The 17110-nt window shown below is 54.0% G+C and overlaps 2 protein-coding genes across 2 annotated transcripts; both read left to right on the top strand.

Moving 5' to 3' along the window:
- The first annotated feature begins 2074 nt into the window (after positions 1–2074).
- Positions 2075–7570, top strand: LOC130261157 (bactericidal permeability-increasing protein-like). Its single transcript, XM_056507080.1, has 13 exons — positions 2075–2213; positions 3021–3120; positions 3351–3479; positions 3921–4076; positions 4478–4541; positions 4989–5052; positions 5472–5563; positions 5725–5901; positions 6114–6173; positions 6296–6463; positions 6751–6818; positions 7041–7083; positions 7412–7570. The coding sequence occupies exons 1-13, from the start codon at positions 2099–2101 to the stop codon at positions 7553–7555; spliced, it is 1380 nt and encodes a 459-aa protein (XP_056363055.1). The 5' UTR covers positions 2075–2098; the 3' UTR covers positions 7556–7570.
- Positions 7571–9439: 1869 nt separating this feature from the next.
- On the top strand, positions 9440–16541 carry CDK5RAP1 (CDK5 regulatory subunit associated protein 1). The gene is made up of 13 exons (XM_056507079.1): positions 9440–9759; positions 10364–10467; positions 10924–10958; positions 11632–11732; positions 11866–12076; positions 12787–12907; positions 13169–13399; positions 13653–13750; positions 13863–13918; positions 14034–14164; positions 15043–15192; positions 15588–15728; positions 15858–16541. Exons 1-13 carry the CDS (start codon positions 9519–9521, stop codon positions 15936–15938), a joined length of 1701 nt encoding a protein of 566 aa, XP_056363054.1. The 5' UTR covers positions 9440–9518; the 3' UTR covers positions 15939–16541.
- The last annotated feature ends 569 nt before the right edge of the window (positions 16542–17110 follow it).

The following is a 17110-nucleotide window of genomic DNA, read 5'->3' as shown; positions in this document are numbered from 1 at the left end:
CCAGGCTGGTAATGGCATTGGGAAACACAAATGTGTCCAGATTTCCTTGCAGATGGCAAAAATAGCTGATGTCCTCACTCGCAGCCCCAACCCAGCTCCTGTTGTCCCTGGGCAGCCCCAGCACGTGGCTGCAGGGTGGCTTGGGCCATGGCATCACAAGAGAGATGTGAAAAAAGAGCTGGGGTGGAATGGGGAAGTGCCCACACGTGCTGAGGAGCGTGTGGGGCCAGGGGGACTCCTGACCTGGGGAGCAGGGGGTGGCCTATGGGCAGTGGACAGAGGGGTCTTGACCTGCAGTGCTGGGCAAAGGACAGCAGCAGCACAGGACTCCTGCAAGTCCCTACCCTCCTGAGCTCCTGACTCCCATCTGACCATTTCCATTTTGTCTCCAGCAGCCTGGGGGAGCTAGCCTTTCCTCAGTGGAGCAGACCCCACACTCCCAGAACAGGCAGGCTGAGCAGGAGAAGCCTTTACCTGTCCAAAGGGTTGGGTGGCAGGCAGGGCACGATTTCATGTTCCATCTCCTGTGTCACCACTTGCGGGAAGCATTACTGGGACTGGCACAAATGTTGAGCTTTAGATGTGGTTTTGGCTGCTCCTTGCCAAACACAGCAGTGTTTGGTCAGTGCTTGGCTCTTTGAAGGCTTTTTTTCACTTCAGTTTCAAAACTTGCTTGAAGCCAGGGCTAAGACTTCCTGATTTTGCTTCCTCTCTGTGCTACTCCTATAAAATTTAAATTCTCCTTAGGGAAGAGTTCTGGTTCCTCCATGGTCCTCGTGAACTTTTTGAGTGTTTTGACACAGCCCTTCAGTGAGATGGGTTTGTCACCATGGGAGGTTTGGGAGCTCCTGCTCCAAACTGAGCTCTGGAGCAGGAGCTTATCTTATCCAGACCCAGATAAGAGCTGATGATGGATGTCATGAGCAGTCACAATGCCAAGGAGGCTCTGAGTGGGGATTTGGCTTTTTGCATTTGCCCTCTGCTCTAGCATGCTTCTTTCTGGGCAAAAGGAGCTCTGAGGTAAAGGAGCACTGCCTATGAGCTTCAGTCTCAAGGATGTTGCCTCTGGCATCCAGGACTTCTCTGGATCCAGCATGAGATGTGCCTGCATCAGCAGCCATGGACCCCAGGCACAGGAAATGAAAGTGACTGAATTATTTCTTTCTCCTGCACCTTTATCTTACAACAAGAGAGCAGCCAGCCAAGCTCTCCTGGCTGGGGGGCACAGGGGTGTTCCCCTCTCACACCTGTCTGGCTGCACCCAGCTCCTGCCCCTCTCTCCAGCCATCGTGACAAGAGCTGTGACATATCAGGTCTCAGAGGTGCTGCCTTTGGAGCTTGATCCTGGGGTGATGGATGTCTCCTACTGTGCATGGCTGCTCTGTGCAGGAGCCCTCTGAGGTCTGGAGGTGCAGGACACCCCACTGAGGTGCCTGCCCTGGTGCAGCTTCCCAGGCCAGGAAGGTGCCCCTTTGCCAGCCTGGCTGCGTGTGGGGGTCCTTGGGTCTGATCATATGAGGTGAGAAGCTGTGACCTGTCTTCTCCAGCCACTACTGTGCCCAAAGGCTGCTCTTGTGCCCCACGGCTACTCTGGTGCTATTGGCAGGCCTGTGGTGTGACAGAAGCAGCTCACAGAGTAGCCAGGAGTGCCGTGGGACAAGGACAGGAGATGGAGAGCAGCAGGGCTGGGACCCTGCTCCTGGGCAGACCAGGCTGTTCCCAGCTTTTGCTGGGTACAGGCTGCAGTAATATGGCTCTGTCAGGCTCAGCTGGCAGTGCCAAAGGCAGCTCTGCTCCACTGAGGATGCCACAGGCAGGGATGGCTGGCACTGACAGAGAGCTGGAAACTGGGCTGTTGCCTCCCAGTTTCCAGTGCTCCTTCCCTGCCTTGGGTGATTGGCACTAGGTGTGCCTCTGTGCTGTGCCATGCCATGGTGCCAGCAGCACAGAGGAGCAGGGCAGTGGCCAAGCAGGAAGTCCTGGTGAGGCCCCCAGTAACTCCAAACACCACCTTTGCCAGCGGTTCCTGTTTTGTCAGGGATATAAAGGTGGTGTGAGCAGGGAGAGCCCAGCACAGTGTGGACTGTGGGAAGCAAGGATGGGAGTGCAGCGCCTGGCGGTGGCTTGCGGGGCACTGGCCTTGTGCCTGGCACTCACCACAGCCACCAACCCCGGCTTCGTGGTGAGGATCACCCAGGCAGGCTTGGACTACGGTGGGTTTTCTGTTTCTGATTTCTCTCCTCACAGATTCACTGGTGGCAGAGGTGTGGAGCCAGGTACCCTGTGAGAAGTGCAGGGTCCTGGAGCAGGATGGGGGAATCAATGGCCGTGGGTGCCCATGTGAGGAGCACAGGGGCAGGATGAGATAATGCTTGGACAGGGTGCCAAATGCACCATCACCCAGGGCTTCCCCTGTTGCACCTGCCTGGCCCCAACCCCACAACAGGATGGAGCCCCTGCGGAGGGGACAGCCCTGTGGGGTCTCAGGGAGCTGCAGCCAGGCAGTGTGAGGGCTGGCACAGCAGGAGGGTGCTGGTCCCACAGTTGGTCTAGGCAGCCAAGCCGTGAGCCCTGGAGGAGAGAGCTGCAGAGCAGACAGGAGCTGGAGAGTTTTGGGGTGGGGCAGTGACAGAGATGGATGGGCCCTGTGCTGGTTTTATGGAGCAGGCAGAGCCCCGGCTCCAGCAGAGCGCACTTATGGATTGAAATACACTGTGTGAGAAATACACAGCAGCCCAGTGCCTTGGACCTCCTGCAGATCTCACCCAGTGCACTGCCTGGAGAGTAGGACTGGGACATTTCTATGCCTTCTGTGCCCACCACTTTCCCCTGGGGCTGCAAGCACGGCACCAGGCAGCATCACCTCTGTGCTCACAGGACTCTGTGCATGGAGGTTTACTTTAAAGCCAGCCTGGGATGCAGCAACACCTGGACCTTTCCTTTGATCCTTCCACCACGTGCCCAGTGTGTGCTTCAGATCCTGTGGCAGTGGTGGAGTGATGCTCTCCGTGTTCCTGCAGCAAATCAGCAGGGGATTGCAATCCTGGAGAAGGAGCTGGCCCAGCTGAAGCTACCAGACATCTCGGGTAAATCAGGGAAGGTGCGCTATGAGCTGTCCAGGTGAGCCCTGCCAGGACCTTGGAGCCACCACTGCTCCCAGCCCAGGATATGGGCAGGAGGTGTGGGGAGGGTGGGGAGTCCCCAGAGTAGTGAAGACCATCCTGTCCCCTCCACAGCTCCCTCCTGCTTACCCTCCTTCCCTCCCTGATTATCTCCCTCCCTCCCTCCCTAGCCTTGTGCCTGGGAGCCAGGAACGACTGTAACATGACTTTTCATTCATGTATTCTTAGACTGCGCATTCCCAATTTCCGCTTGCCATACTCAAGGATTACCCCAGTCTCCAACGTGGGCCTGCAGGTCTCCATCTCCAACGCCTCTGCCGAGCTGGATGGGAACTGTCGGGTGAAGTTTCTCTTAATGTGAGTTCCCAGCTCTTCCTCTCCCTATTCAGGCATCCACTCTGTGTCTCCAACTCTGGATCTGGACAGGTTTTTCTCCTCTCCCTCTCTCTTATGTTTTGGGCAGCTGTGACTTTGCTCCCCCAGATATGATGGAGAAAACAAGGTGGGAACATGTAGGAACAAGGCACATGAAAGGGGAACTGTACATGGACCCTTAGATCTCTCATCAACCTCCCCTACTTGCTCTCACTCCTGTCTATTCAAGGGTTACCTCTCCTAGTTTATGTGTCAGTGAAATTTGTTTCTCCTGGGTTTAAAAGCTTTCCCAGTCTCCTCTGGAGGCACCAAACAAGGGGGAGAATGATCTAGCTAGATTATTCATCCTGAAGCTGACTTGAGGTCTCTTCACGAGGTCTTGTCATTGACAAACATCCCTTTCTCATTCTCCTCTCCCTGCAGTCGGAGCAGCGGATCTTTTAACCTGAAGGTGGAAAATGTCTACATCAAAATTAGCCTGAGGCTGGGCAGTGACACCACTGGGAAGCCCACCATCAGCACCTCGGACTGCAGTGCCAGCATCTCCAAAGTCCGGGTGGGCTTTTCCGGCAAGTTGAGGTATGTAACTTCACTGGAAGTTATGGAACCACTGAATGTTAGCCCACCTGCCACAGGAATATGGCTCTGCCATTGGTATGTGGCTCTGCCATTGGAATGTTGCTCTATTGTGAGGAGTCAGTTGTTGGCAAATCTGAGGTGTCCTGGTCTTAAATATGGCCTGAATTTCTCCTGCTGCACGTGTGGCTGCACATTGAAGAGGAGTGGGTGTGGTTAAGGCAGACACCAGACTTCTGTGGTTTACCAGTGAGTCTGCTTGCAAATCTGAACCCTGGGGTAAAGCCAGATGCCAAATCGGTGTGGGATTGATGTTCCCAGGCTCTTGCATCTCTAGGCTCTCCCTTTCCTGGGCACATCCTTCTGCAGTATGGATCTGAGGATCTCTCTGTGTTTCTCTGCAGGTGGCTTTATAATCTGTTCCACAAGACTATTGAGTCCCGGTTGAGGAAGAATTTTCAGAGTCAGGTATGTGAGCAGTGGAGGGCAGGGCCCTGGGTTTTCTGGTGCTCTTTAGCCCTTTACTTGTAGGTGATGTGCTGAAAGGATCATATGTAGAGATGTAACTAGACCCAGAGCACGCCCCTGTGTTAATCCTCTCAGATACTCTTCTTCAGCCACATCCTAGCTGCTCAGCACGGTTCATTCCTGCATGGGCCACATGAGATTCCTTCCAAGGGTCTCCCCAGAGCTGAACTGTTGCACAGGGAAATTGCTGCAAGCTGGTACTTGTAGGTATACATTCTGCTTGTGTCTCAGACACTTAATGTGCTACCTGATAAATGGAGATGATCATCACTGTGTGATCCTTGATTTAAGCAGGTTTTGTCACAGAGCAGGGAGTGTGGCTGAGGCTCTGAGCGGGGACTGTGACCCAGCCACCCAGCTCAGCTCTGTGGCCTTTCTGTCCCACAGGTCTGTGACACTGTGGCCAAGTCTGTACAAAACAAGCTCCAGAAGCAGGTCCTGACCCTACCAGGTACTGGGGGACTGCAAATGGGTTTAGGAACAGCTCTTCCTAGCTTTTCCCAGCTATTGAGCTGTGTTTTGTGTCCACTCCCCATCTCCTGCAGTTCTGACACCCAAGCTGGAGCTGTGGGGAACCTCCTCAGCAGTGTGTCATCACCGTGTCCTGTGTGGCTGTGGATCCCTCCAGGATCTCTGCCCAAGGACTTGCAGGGGCTCGGGCTGTCTTACCTCAGGGATCCAGACATGGCTGTGAAAAAGCCAGAAGAAAAATGGTGGCTTGTGCTTCTTAGCTGAAGCAAGCACAGGGGCAGTTGATACTGAGCTGATGCACCAGGCAGCTCAGGCATGGCACTGCCCACATGACACTGGAGGCCATCTACTCCCAGCTTTCCCCACCATGTCATTCATCTCTCTTTCTCATGTTTACAGTCACAGTCAGGGTAGATAACAAGATTGGGATTGATTACTCCTTGGTGGCACCCCCAAGAGCTACTGCCCAGTACCTGGACCTGGACCTGAAGGTGAGAGGCAGCCTTGGAGACACTTGATTTTGCCAATGCCTTTGCACAGGCAGGTGGGAACAAGGTTTTGGTACCTGCTGCAAATGCTCTTTGCCAGCCTGAGTCAGCAGGTGAGCATCACGGCTGCTGCACCCCTTCTCCACGTCTCTCCCTCCTCCCAGGGTGAATTCTACTCCCTGGCCAACCGCTCCACTGTCCCCTTCTCACCACTGCCACTGGCCTTCCCCTCGGATCACGACCGCATGGTTTACTTTGGAGCCTCCAGCTACTTCTTCAACACAGCTGGCATTGCCTACCGTGAGGCTGGGGCCCTGGTCTTTGAAATCACAGAGGCCATGGTGAGTGACACGAGTGGGACAGGGCTGGGAAAGAGGTTCCATTTGCTGAGGTGCTCTGGGAGCAACCAGCAGTCTTGGAGAACTCCCAGTGCAAGAGCTGGGGGCTGTTGGATGAGGCTGGGCTGTCGGACAGGGCAGCATTTGAGGATGGGAGGGCTGGCCATGGGTTCCTCTGGGCCACATTGCCCCAGTGTGACAGTCCTCTCCTGCAGATCCCAAAGGAAGCAGGATTCAGATTGGACACCTCTGTCTTCTCAGCCTTCATTCCCCAGGTGAGCAGTCTGGCCCTGCCTGCCCAGAACTCTTGCACACACAGGCTTTGCTCTGTGCCAGGTGTTCTCCCTCAGGTCTGGGGCTTTGTACCATCATTCCCATCCTCTCCCTACTCCCACAGCTGGAGGAGATGTACCCAAACATGCCAATGAAGTTCAGGCTGTCTGCTCCCACTGCTCCGTTCCTGACTATTGGACCAGGAGGAATCTCGTTCCAGCCCATTGTGGATGCTCAGGCTTATGCCATCCTTCCCAACTCCAGCCTGGTTCCTCTCTTCCTCCTCAGCCTGGTGAGTTCAACACAGCCTGTGGCAGTGGGGCAGAAGGGAGTTTGAGCTGTGCCCAATTCTGTTGCCCAGATCATGCTGGGGAGGTGCTGGGTGCTGACCAGGTACAGTGGGGGGTGTCCCCAACTGAACAATTCTTGAGCTGACAATTGCCAGCTTTAATGCTGGGTGCAAGCATGCCCCTGAATGGGCAGTGGTGTATTTCAGCTGGTCTGAGGCAATGCCCCGAGTGTCTGCTTTGGGGTGAGGTGGGATGAGCAGTGCCAGAGCTCTGCGCTCTCTCTCCCCAGACAGGGAACGTGTCTGCTGTCATCAACGAGAGATCCGGCCGCATAGTTGGGAGACTGGATATGGGCAGGTACAGAGGGGAGCAGCCACTGACTGGGCAGGGGATTGCTGGAGGTTTTTGTGTTTTGGGTGCCCAGGGATAGAGAGGAGATGGGAATGTCCCAAGGATGTGAGCTTGGCGTGGAAGGAACAATCTGGGGCTGGAGGGAGCGGGATCTGCATGGGCACCGATGGGTGGAATTGTCCCCTCTCTTGGGACATCCCCCACAGCACCACTTCTGTCCCTGCACAGGATCAGGATCTCTCTGAAGAATTCAGCTGTTGGCACTTTCCAGGTGAGCTCTCCTAGACCATGACCAGAGCCCTGAGCAGGGAACTGGCAGCCTGCTGGGGCTAGGACAAGGCTTCATTCCCTACTGCCTCCCAACACAGGACCCAACACTGATCCTGCTGCCACCTTCTGCCTCAATCTACAATTTGTGGCTGCTCTCACCCCAACATTTCCTACACTCCCAGTGTGACCAGACAAAGCTGCTGGTCTCTGGCAAAGTGTGTGCCCTTGCCACCTCCTTGTCTCTTTTTCTTTTCTAATTATCCTCCATTGTCTGCATGTCTGCTGTCCTGCAGGCTAAAGCATTTCTTCCTTCTCTGCCCACTTGCCAGGTGCGAATGATGCAGTCCATAATGAACGTCTTGACTTCCAGTACCCTGCTCCCACGTCTTAATGGTGAGAACCTACTGGGGGAATGGGGGTGCTGGCTCACCCTCCACGCGGGTTGCTCCATCCAAATGGTCCCAGCTCACTGATTAAATCCTCATTGCCAAAGCTGATCAGGGAAAAGTGCGTGCAGGAGGCAGCAGTGAAGCCGTGGGAGCCTCTTGCTGCTCTGACAGCTCCCAGCAGCAAACGCAATGGAAAAAATGAGCCCTTTGCATATCCTAATGCTTTCCAGACCCTCTCCTCAAATCCCTGCTTCTCCTGCCTAGCCAGCAGCTCACACCAGAGTGGGCCTGGTGCTGGAGGGCCTGAGGGGGCTGTCATGGCACAACATGCAGCCCTACCCCAGGAGCTTGGGAGGAGTTTCCTCTGCCTGCCCCAGGAGCAGTGGAGGAAAGGGCTGGGGAAGGAGGTGGTCACCTTCTCTGTGTGCTCTGTGCTCCCTTGACTCCCATTCCCATTCCAATGTAGATACATGTGTTGTCTTTTCCAGCCCGGTTAAATGAGGGTTGGCATCTCCCAATGCCAAACGGGGTTCAGCTCTCCAATGTCCATGTGAAGTTCTACCAGGTGAGTGAGGGTGGAGCATCTGGTCCCAGCTGGTGCCCATCCTTCTGCCCCCAAATCCCTACTTACCAGTACAGCCTCGAAATCCAGTCTCCCCAGCTGTGCTGGAAGTGATGGATGGGATGGTGCTCTTTCCTGAGATTCCAGTGGTCCGGCAGCAAACCAGAGCACACGTGCCAATCCATTCTCCCTTCAGGGACGTGGTGGGTGCTGAGCAATGCAGCTGCCAGGGCCAGTGGCAGCTCAGCACTTTGTCTCTGTCTCCCAGAATTTCCTGCTGCTTGGAGCAGACGTTCACATGTAGCCTTGGGGATGAAGATAAGGTGATGAGAGCCCTTCAGCAATAAATATGCTCCATTCACCACTTTGCCCTTCCCTGCCTATAAGTCCAGCACCAATGATCACTGCTCCTGCCAGTGCCCTGCAACGCTGCCTTGGCCCGGACGCTCCATCCTCCTGCTAGGGGTGCCCTGTCCCAAGCCACCTCCCCCTCCTTCCTCTGAGCAGCAATAAAGGTGTTGGTGCTGGGGATATGGTGCTGGTGTCACTGTCTGCATGTCTGGCCACACTGGGCCAGGTGGGAGCTGGAGCTGGATCAGGACCACCTTGTTTGGCTGTTTCCATGGGCATGGCAAGGCACCATGGAGCATCTGTGTCCTGCTGTCCTGTCCCTTATCTCCAGCCTTGGGGCAGCGTGGTTGGAAAGCACAGTGGAAAAGACTCTGGGGGTGCTGCTCTACAGCAGCTGAACATGAGCTGCAGGTGGCCAAGAAGGCCAGGGGCAAACTGGGCTGGATCAACCACAGTGGGGAAACACAACCAGGGAAGGGATTGTGCTTTGTCCAGTTCTGGGCCCCTCACTTCAAAAGGGACATTGAGGGTCTGGAGCGTGTCCAGAGAAGGGAATGGAGCTGGGAAAGGGGCTGGAGCACCAGGAGAGGCTGAGGGAGCTGTGGGGGCTCAGCCTGGAGAAAAGGAGGCTCAGGGGGATCTTCTCACCCTCACAACTCCCCAACAGGAGGGTGCAGCCAGGTGGGGGTCGGGCTCTGCTTCCAGAGAATAAGCAATGGAAGAAGAGGATATGCTGCACCAGGGGACTTTTAGGTTGGATAATAGGAAAAATTCCTTCACGGAAAGGGTCATTAGACCCTGGAATGGGCTGCCCAGAGAGGTGGTGGAGTCACCGTCACTGGAGGTGTTTAAGGGAAGACTGGCCGTGGCACTCAGTGCCCTGGTCCAGTTGAAATGGTCGTTCTGGGTCATAGACTGAACTCGATGGTCTTGGACGTCGTTTCCAACCTAACTAATTCTGTGATTTTGTGATTCTCACGGCGGGGCCGCCCAGCAGCGGGGCGGGCCCGGAACGGCGGCGGGGCGGAACGCGGCGCCGGGGGGCGGAGGCAGCGGCGGGGCCGCATTCCCGACGCACGGCGGGGCTTCTCTGTCCCCAGCCGCCGGTCCGTCCCCCAAAGCGGCCCCTCGGCCATGCTGCCCGCGGCCCGAGCGCTGCGGGCGGCGGGGCTGCTCCGCCCGCCCGGGGCCGCCCCGCGCACCGGGGCCGCCCGCAGAGCGCGCTGCGGGCCGGGACAGCGGCCGGCGGGGCGCGGCGTCGCGCTGCCCGCGGGGCCCGACCTGCGGCACTTCCTGAGGGCGGCTGCCGCGAGGCAGCCGGGGCCGTCGCCGGAGCTGCAGCCTGAACCAGGCTCTACCCCCGGGGCCCAGAAAGGTCTGTGGGTCTTCGGAGCCGAAGCTGTTTGGGTCAGCCGAACCCCGCTGCTGAGGCCTCGCTGCCAGGTCAAGGGCAGCCGTAAGGCCGGTGCAGACAGTGGTGCTCCACAGCCTGACCAGAGTGGGGAAAATTGGTTGTTTGGGAGCTTTTGAGGGCCCTGAAAGGGTTTTTGACGCTAGAAGGAGTTTAGTCCTTGGCTGCAATGTCACGTGTGTTCTTCTAGCATGGAGTTGGGCAGGGAGCAGGTTGCTCTCGCTGCCCGCAGTGTGTGCTGGGCTGTCAGTGGCTCTGCGGCAGCCCCTGTGGGGCTGTGGTGCCCTGGCGGGGATGGTTTCCTTTGCCATGAGCGTTGTGTCTCAGTAAGGACACAGCTGCTGCTGCTCTGCGGTCACGGCCCAGCCATTCTGTGTTGCAGAGCACACAGGTTTCCCAGAGTCTGTCCTTTGGTTTATCCTGTGTGGGCTACAGGTGCAGGCATCTTTTGTGCTGCTTCTTTAACTCCACTGGTGGCATTGAAGGCTTCTTCCCGCAGAGCAGGGGATAGGATGGGTTGTGGACAGGAACTGGGCAGAGTCCTGCATCACATGCCCTTTTGTTGCAGTGTACCTGGAGACCTACGGCTGCCAGATGAACGTCAATGACACAGAGATCGCCTGGGCCATCCTGCAGAAGAATGGCTATGCCAGGACAAAGAATCTGGATGAGGTAAGGCAGCACTTTGGCAGCTCTCCTGGAGCACAGCCCTTGTGCCCTGGCTGTGCCTGCAAGTCCCAGCTTTTCTCTGGAGTGCATCCCTGTGGGATGTTATGAGTTTTGCAGTCTGAATTCTGTGAAGGAAACTACTTAACAAGTGTGGTAGAAAGCTGTGCGTTGTCTTTTTTCTTTAAACTACTGGGCTCTGTCTCAGTTGGAGAGGGATTGGACACAGCAGGATCCTCCTGTCTCATCTTTGAGTTTACTTTTACCATTTAGTGAAGACTGCTTGTCTTCTGTTTCTTTCTTGCAATTTTTTTTTGTTGAAACCTGCCGTGTACTCAGGCAGGTCTTTTTCCCTGAGTTAAGGGTGTTTTATAGTCTACCTCTTCAGGTTACCTGGGCATGGCATGAGAACTTATTGTTCGGTTTTTACAGATTTTTCTCTTCTTGTTGCTTTCGATTTAGGCAGATGTGGTTCTTCTCGTCACCTGTTCCGTGAGGTAAGGAAATGTTTGTCACTGGTGTGGGACAGTTTTTAATTAATTGCCATTTGAAAACCAAGATAATAAAGGAGTTGCATGAGGAAAGGAGTGTGCAGGTGTGAAACTGGCTGTTTAGCTGAGGATAGGGTTGGCTATGATTTATAATGTTGATTGTACTATGAATTGCTTCTCTGGATAATGAGAAGTTCATCGGTAGTGTAAGCTCTGTGTATATGCCATGGGCAGTGAGAGACCTGCACAATTAATGATTTTATTTTCAAGTATTCTGTCTTCTCTTGAAGTGACTCTCTAGTACAGTGTCTGTACTTAAAAGATGTGAGAAATATGTTTAGGGGCAGTTTGATAGAAAGAGAACTTCGCTTGTTTTTACTGAATGCAGAAGACACCAAATGCTCATTGTCACTTGCAGGGTACCTTGTGCCTGTGTTACCAGGACATTTTTTCTCCCCAAGAGCTTAGTCCGTGAGGTGTTTCTGCAATGGAGATGCTCTCAGGCAAGCAGTGATAGCAGATAAGATAGAGTCAAGACATAATCCCCGCACCACAAACGGCACTCTCAGGTGCCATTCATTGCCTGTCTTTAGCTGGATTCTCCTCACAAAGCACTAGGGCCGCTTAAGGCTGTGCTCGAGAGCAGCAGTTGGAGCAGGCAGTGTTGCTGTCTCCCCAGGGAGAAGGCAGAGCAGGCCATCTGGAACCGGCTGCAGCACCTCAGGGCGCTGAAGGCGCGGCGGCACCCGGCTCGCACTGCGCTCCGCATCGGGATCCTGGGTAGGGCTGTGCTGCATCACCTGTGTCCCACTGCAGCACCCGCCTTCCCTGGGCTGGGAGCAGCTGGGAAGGGCTGCAGGGGAGTAACAGAGAGCAGGCACTGCCCCATCAGCACCTTCTTCTTTGCTGGCAGGATGCATGGCGGAGAGGCTTAAGGAGGAGATTCTGCACAGGGAGAAGCTGGTCGATATTGTGGCCGGCCCTGATGCCTACCGTGACCTTCCCCGGCTGCTGGCAGTGGCAGAGTCTGGCCAGCAAGCTGCCAATGTCCTCCTGTCCCTAGATGAGACTTACGCTGACATTCTCCCCGTCCAGACTAGTGCAGGTGGCACGACAGCATTTGTGTGAGTACCTTTTCCCAGTGCTTGTTTCTGTGGCTCCAGTTTGGAAATCTGCTGTGCAGAGCAGATGTGTCAGTGACAGCAGCTGCCCAGGAGATGCAGTGTCTGGCTGCACTGAGTCTCCCAGAGAATGTGTGTGTGTGTGTGTGTGTGTGTGTGTGTGTGTGTGTGTGTGTGTTTGCTGATGCTTTGCTGTGTGACTGAGCTCTGAGCTCTGCCTGTTGTGGACTTCTCTCCCTCTCCTTTGGGAATGCTGACTCGCAGCCTGATGCTGCACTGAGTGATTTCTGTGCCACTGTCCCTTGCTGAAGTCCATGCCTCTCTCATCCCCTGCCTTCTGTGGTATCCTGCCCCAAGTTCTGCTGTTTGTTCTTCTAATCCTTCTGATTGTTTAATTTTGGTGATAACATTGTCAGACATGTCTCAGACTGCTCAGTGTGACTGTAGCGTATAGAAGGACAGTATTGCTCTCTGCAGGAGTGGGCTGTGGAAGGATCTTTGATCACTGCCAGGCTGCAGTGGCAGTCTGTGCCTCATTAGTTCTTTTCAGCTTTCTTGGAAATGCATGTGAAAAATCAGGAGATGTTAGCTCAGGACAAGCTGAATCCAGTGTGTGAAGCTGGCTGCAGGCAGCAGTACTGGGCTCATCCTGGGCAGGATGCAGCATGGATTCTGGAGGAGTGGGGTGTGACCTGTGCTTTACCTCTTGACAGGTCGATCATGCGGGGCTGTGACAACATGTGCAGTTACTGCATCGTGCCCTTCACCCGAGGCCGGGAGAGGAGCCGCCCCATCGCCTCCATCCTGCAGGAAGTGAGGATGCTCTCAGACCAGGTGAGGCAGAGCCTCCTCCCATGTGTCCTCTCCCCAAGTGGGAGGAAAGATGGTTCCTGGTAACAGTGTTTTCAGTGGTACTTGTAACCAGTGTCTATCTGCAGAGATGAGGTTGTGGTGCGGTTCCACCAGTGGCTTTTTGATTCCCCTCGTAATACCTAATGACAGGCAGGGAATGGAGGGCTTCTGGTTGGAAACTCTGTGGAGTAAAACCATGGCCATCCTACCCAGGTTATATTTCTTCCTCTGTTTATTTTGTAGGGAGTGAAAGAAGTGACCCTCTTGGGTCAGAATGTCAACAGCTTTCGAGACCTGTCTGAGGTGCAGTTTCAGTCTGTGGCTGCCCCAGGCCTCAGTCGTGGCTTTAGCACAGTCTACAAAGCCAAACCAGGAGGTCTGCGCTTCTCACACCTGCTGGACCAGGTCTCTAGGATTGATCCAGAAATGAGGATCCGTTTCACCTCTCCACACCCCAAGGATTTTCCTGATGAGGCAAGTGAAAAATAAACACCTTGGCCTCTGTTTGCAGGCAGCGAGGCAGCTCTGAAATGTGAGGTATGGGCTGTGCTTCCTTCCCAAACAGAGAATGTGGGTTCCAAGCTGGGAACAGCAGCTCCTGGGAGTTTGATGTTGGGGCTAAAGCTGACAGGTTGGCAGTTTGCTGGCTTTTACCCAGGAAAGACTCTTCCCTTGGCACGCTGGTACAGTTAAGCTGTCTGAGACATCTCCTGATCACTTACCACAGGTCCTCCAGCTCATCCAGGAACGACACAACATCTGCAAACAGCTGCACCTCCCAGCCCAGAGTGGGAGCACACGAGTCCTGGAGGCCATGCGGCGAGGGTGGGTCACCCCACAAGGAGCCCTGTGTCCTGCCCTCTGATTTGGGCTGCTGCTTTCTCCTCACTGATGTTGTGGATTTCTAGGTAGCAAATCCATGTGCTGTTCATTGCAGATACACAAGAGAAGCATATTTAGAGCTCGTGCACCACGTGCGTGACTCTATTCCAGGTGTGTGTTCCTGTGGCTTGGTCTGAACTTGGCACAGCTGTATCTCACTGTCCTTTCCTGAGTGCAGCATTCCTGTCTTCCATGAGGGAAGTGTACAGCTGTGTGTGTGTTACAGGAGTGAGCCTGAGCAGCGATTTCATCACTGGGTTCTGTGGAGAGACAGAGGAGGATCACCAGCAGACAGTATCCTTGCTGCGGGAAGTCCGCTACAACATCGGCTTCCTGTTTGCCTTCAGCATGAGACAGGTGAGTGCAGGCCCTGGTGGAGAGGGCTGTTATTTCTGTGTGTATCCCCTAAATTCCTCAGTGCTGTTTCTCACAGTAACACATTTTTAAAAAAGCTGTTGAAAATCATACCCAAAGACTTGGTATACTCGTAGATGTCGTTTGTCCCAGGCAGCACTTGTAGGGTATGTGGTTCTGCAAGGGCTGTTGTTGTGCCTGGGGGGCTTCCAGCTTCTCTGTAGGAGTGTCAGGGTTGGTAACTTCTTGGTCACCTGGCTCTGCAGAAGCTCCAGGGTCATGGCAGGGAAGCAACTGTGTCAGCAGAGACTGCAAATACATTATTTGCTGGGGAGGAATATGCTGATGGAGCTGGGCTGGAGCCCAGCTATAAGGGTTTGTTAGTCAAGTCTGGAGGGAAGTGGTAAATTTTGGAGAAGATATTTCTATGTGAAGAGTGGGTAGTTGGGTAGTCTCCATTAGAATGCTCTCCAGAGTGTATGATAGTGTTGGGGAAGAGGGCAGAAGGTTGGGAAACATAAGGAAGCAAAGGGATTTGGATCACCGTTCAGTACATAGATTAGAAGTAGTAGAAACTGTTGCCTGTCTATGGCACATCCCACACAGGAGCTGCAAAACTATTTCACAGCCACTGATACTCAGTGCCCTGCATCAGACCTTCTGCCTGAAAGGTGGAAAAGGAAGATGTGAGGAGCACAAGGGCGTGGCTGGCACTGGAGTAGTTCCTTTGTGATACAAACTGAAACGCTGTTGGAACATGGGAAGCTGTTGCTGGAAGGGCAGTGCAGCTGGCTGGGGTCAGACAAGCAAGGCTCTGGGGTCAGGCAAGGCTCTGAGCTCAGGCTGGGTGCTAAGGGGCTGCACTGGCTCTGTGTGTGCAGAAGACCCGAGCACATCACCGGCTGCAGGACGATGTCCCTGCAGATGTGAAGAAGCGGCGCCTGGAGCAGCTCATTGCCACCTTCCGGGAGGAGGCTGCGAGGGCCAACGCCTCGCTGGTGGGACAGACCCAGCTGGTGCTGGTGGAAGGGGTGAGTGGGCCTGGCATGGAATTCTCCTCCTCCTTTCTTCCTGGCTCTGAGGCTGTGCACAGCAGTCACCACTTCTGCCTTCCCTTCTCACTTTCCCCTTGTAATCCCCGGACTCTCAATACCATTCACACTTAAACAGACAGCCCGACTTTTCCAGAGCACTGTGCTGAGCACAGGGAATGGGATCAGTTAGGGATGCTTCTCTGGCCAAGCCTAGAATTTTTCATTGGTATGTGAGTGTCACCCAGCAGCTCTGGCCACAGTGCTGTGTTCCAGGGCTTCATTAACGTGGGTTTAATACCATCAATAGTGCTCAATTAATTCCTGAGGCAATAAAGCCTAGCAGTGAATCAGAGCAATTGCCATGCAGGTAATGTTCCCTGTCCTCTTTCCAGCCCAGCAAACGCTCTGCCTCGGAGCTGTGTGGGAGGAATGACGGCAACATCAAGGTGATCTTCCCCGACGCCGAGCTGGAGGATGCTGCTGAGAGCAGGGCTCCGGGCAGAGCCCAGCCAGGGGACTATGTGATGGTGAAGGTGACCTACCTGCAGTACTCATTTCCTTGCACAGTGCTGTTCTCTAGGGCAGCTGCTGCCAGAAGAGCCTAAAATTAGAATGGATCCACATCCTTTCTGTGCCTGAGGATCTTGTGCTGTTTCTTTCAGGTAACCTCTGCCAGCTCGCAGACCCTGCGGGGAGTTCCGCTCTGCCGGACCACCCTGTCCCGTGCTGCTGCTGCGCACTGAGGGATCCCTGCTGCCCCTGCATGGAAGCAGCACATATTCTCCATGAAGAAACAAGGAAGTGTGATCAGGTGGAGATATGGTAGAACCAGGGAGATATAGATGTACATTAAAATTTATTTACGAAATAATAAAATACATATATATTTCTGCCTCAGTGCCAACTTAGCCCTCATAGATGTGTGCAGGTTCAAAGGGGTAGAAGCTCTGTGTGAACTTGCAAAAACCAAGTACTGTGAGATTGTGTAGTTTGACTTGCCCTGAGGCTTGTCCCACCCTCTGTGCTGCAGGTCTGTCCTCTGACTTGATCACGTCCTCTGGCACAGCCCATTCTGAGGGATGGATGTGCAGAGCACTTCCTTCCTACAAGCTCAGCTGAATTTAGGAGCTGTAAAAGCTGGTAGTACCTACAAAACACAGCCCCAGTAGCTGCTGGAGAATGGCAGGAGTACTATCAAAGGGTAGAAAGAACTGAAATAATAGAAGATGGATTAATTCTTTCCAAATATTGGCAAAAGGCTTGGAAAGGGGATGCAAGAACCCACACCACACTTGTGTTGGAATATGGCACTGGGCTGTGGAATAAAAAATGGTGTTTAACGTTCACCAGTGAATGTGTTGTGTCTGGGGCTGAAGGAATGCAGCCTTGCCCTGGTACTGGGGAAGGGTTGGATCTTGCCTGGGGAAGATTTCCTTGTTTCCAGGCCTGGGGATTCCATGGGAAGAGATGGCTGCTGGTTGACAGTCATCTCTGGCCTCTTAAAACCTGGGGTGCAGTTTTGTAATCCAAATATCTGTGGGTGTCCTTCCCTTTGCTTACTGAGAGATGGTTGTATTGATTTAAATGGCCAGTAAGTTCTTCAAGTGCATCTAACAGTTCCTTGTTTTCATCAACCTGCAGCTGACCCTGGCTGCACAGTGTCACATTCCAGCCTGCTCTGTGAAATTCAAACAAGGACCTGTGACCTGCACTTGTGAGTAAACTGAGATGTGAGAAAGGATCGCCCCTTTTCATACAGATAATCATGTCATTAAAATAAATCCTTTTAAAAGGCTCTAGCCAGTGACCAGTTTTGAAGGAACAGCTGGTAGCAGGACAGTCACAACATGAATTTGCAGAATTTTAAAATAAACGTGAAAGGGTTTTGCTTGAAAGTCGCCTTTCCTGCTCAGCT

Source organism: Oenanthe melanoleuca, chromosome 20, assembly GCF_029582105.1.
Source record: "Oenanthe melanoleuca isolate GR-GAL-2019-014 chromosome 20, OMel1.0, whole genome shotgun sequence".
NCBI lineage: Eukaryota > Metazoa > Chordata > Aves > Passeriformes > Muscicapidae > Oenanthe > Oenanthe melanoleuca.
The sequence above is the reverse complement of the archived record's forward strand: the minus strand, read 5'-3'. Positions and strand labels throughout refer to the sequence as shown.

Bases quoted from the DNA above. Each gene is read 5' to 3' on its own strand.
- LOC130261157 (XM_056507080.1), top strand. From the start codon at position 2,099: ATGGGAGTGCAGCGCCTGGCGGTGGCTTGCGGGGCACTGGCCTTGTGC. The intron at 4,077-4,477 runs GTATGTAACTTC...GTTTCTCTGCAG, and splicing joins GGCTTTTCCGGCAAGTTGAG to GTGGCTTTATAATCTGTTCC. The intron at 5,053-5,471 runs GTACTGGGGGAC...TCATGTTTACAG, and splicing joins GCAGGTCCTGACCCTACCAG to TCACAGTCAGGGTAGATAAC.
- CDK5RAP1 (XM_056507079.1), top strand. From the start codon at position 9,519: ATGCTGCCCGCGGCCCGAGCGCTGCGGGCGGCGGGGCTGCTCCGCCCG. The intron at 10,468-10,923 runs GTAAGGCAGCAC...CTTTCGATTTAG, and splicing joins GGACAAAGAATCTGGATGAG to GCAGATGTGGTTCTTCTCGT. The intron at 15,729-15,857 runs GTGACCTACCTG...TGTTTCTTTCAG, and splicing joins GGGACTATGTGATGGTGAAG to GTAACCTCTGCCAGCTCGCA.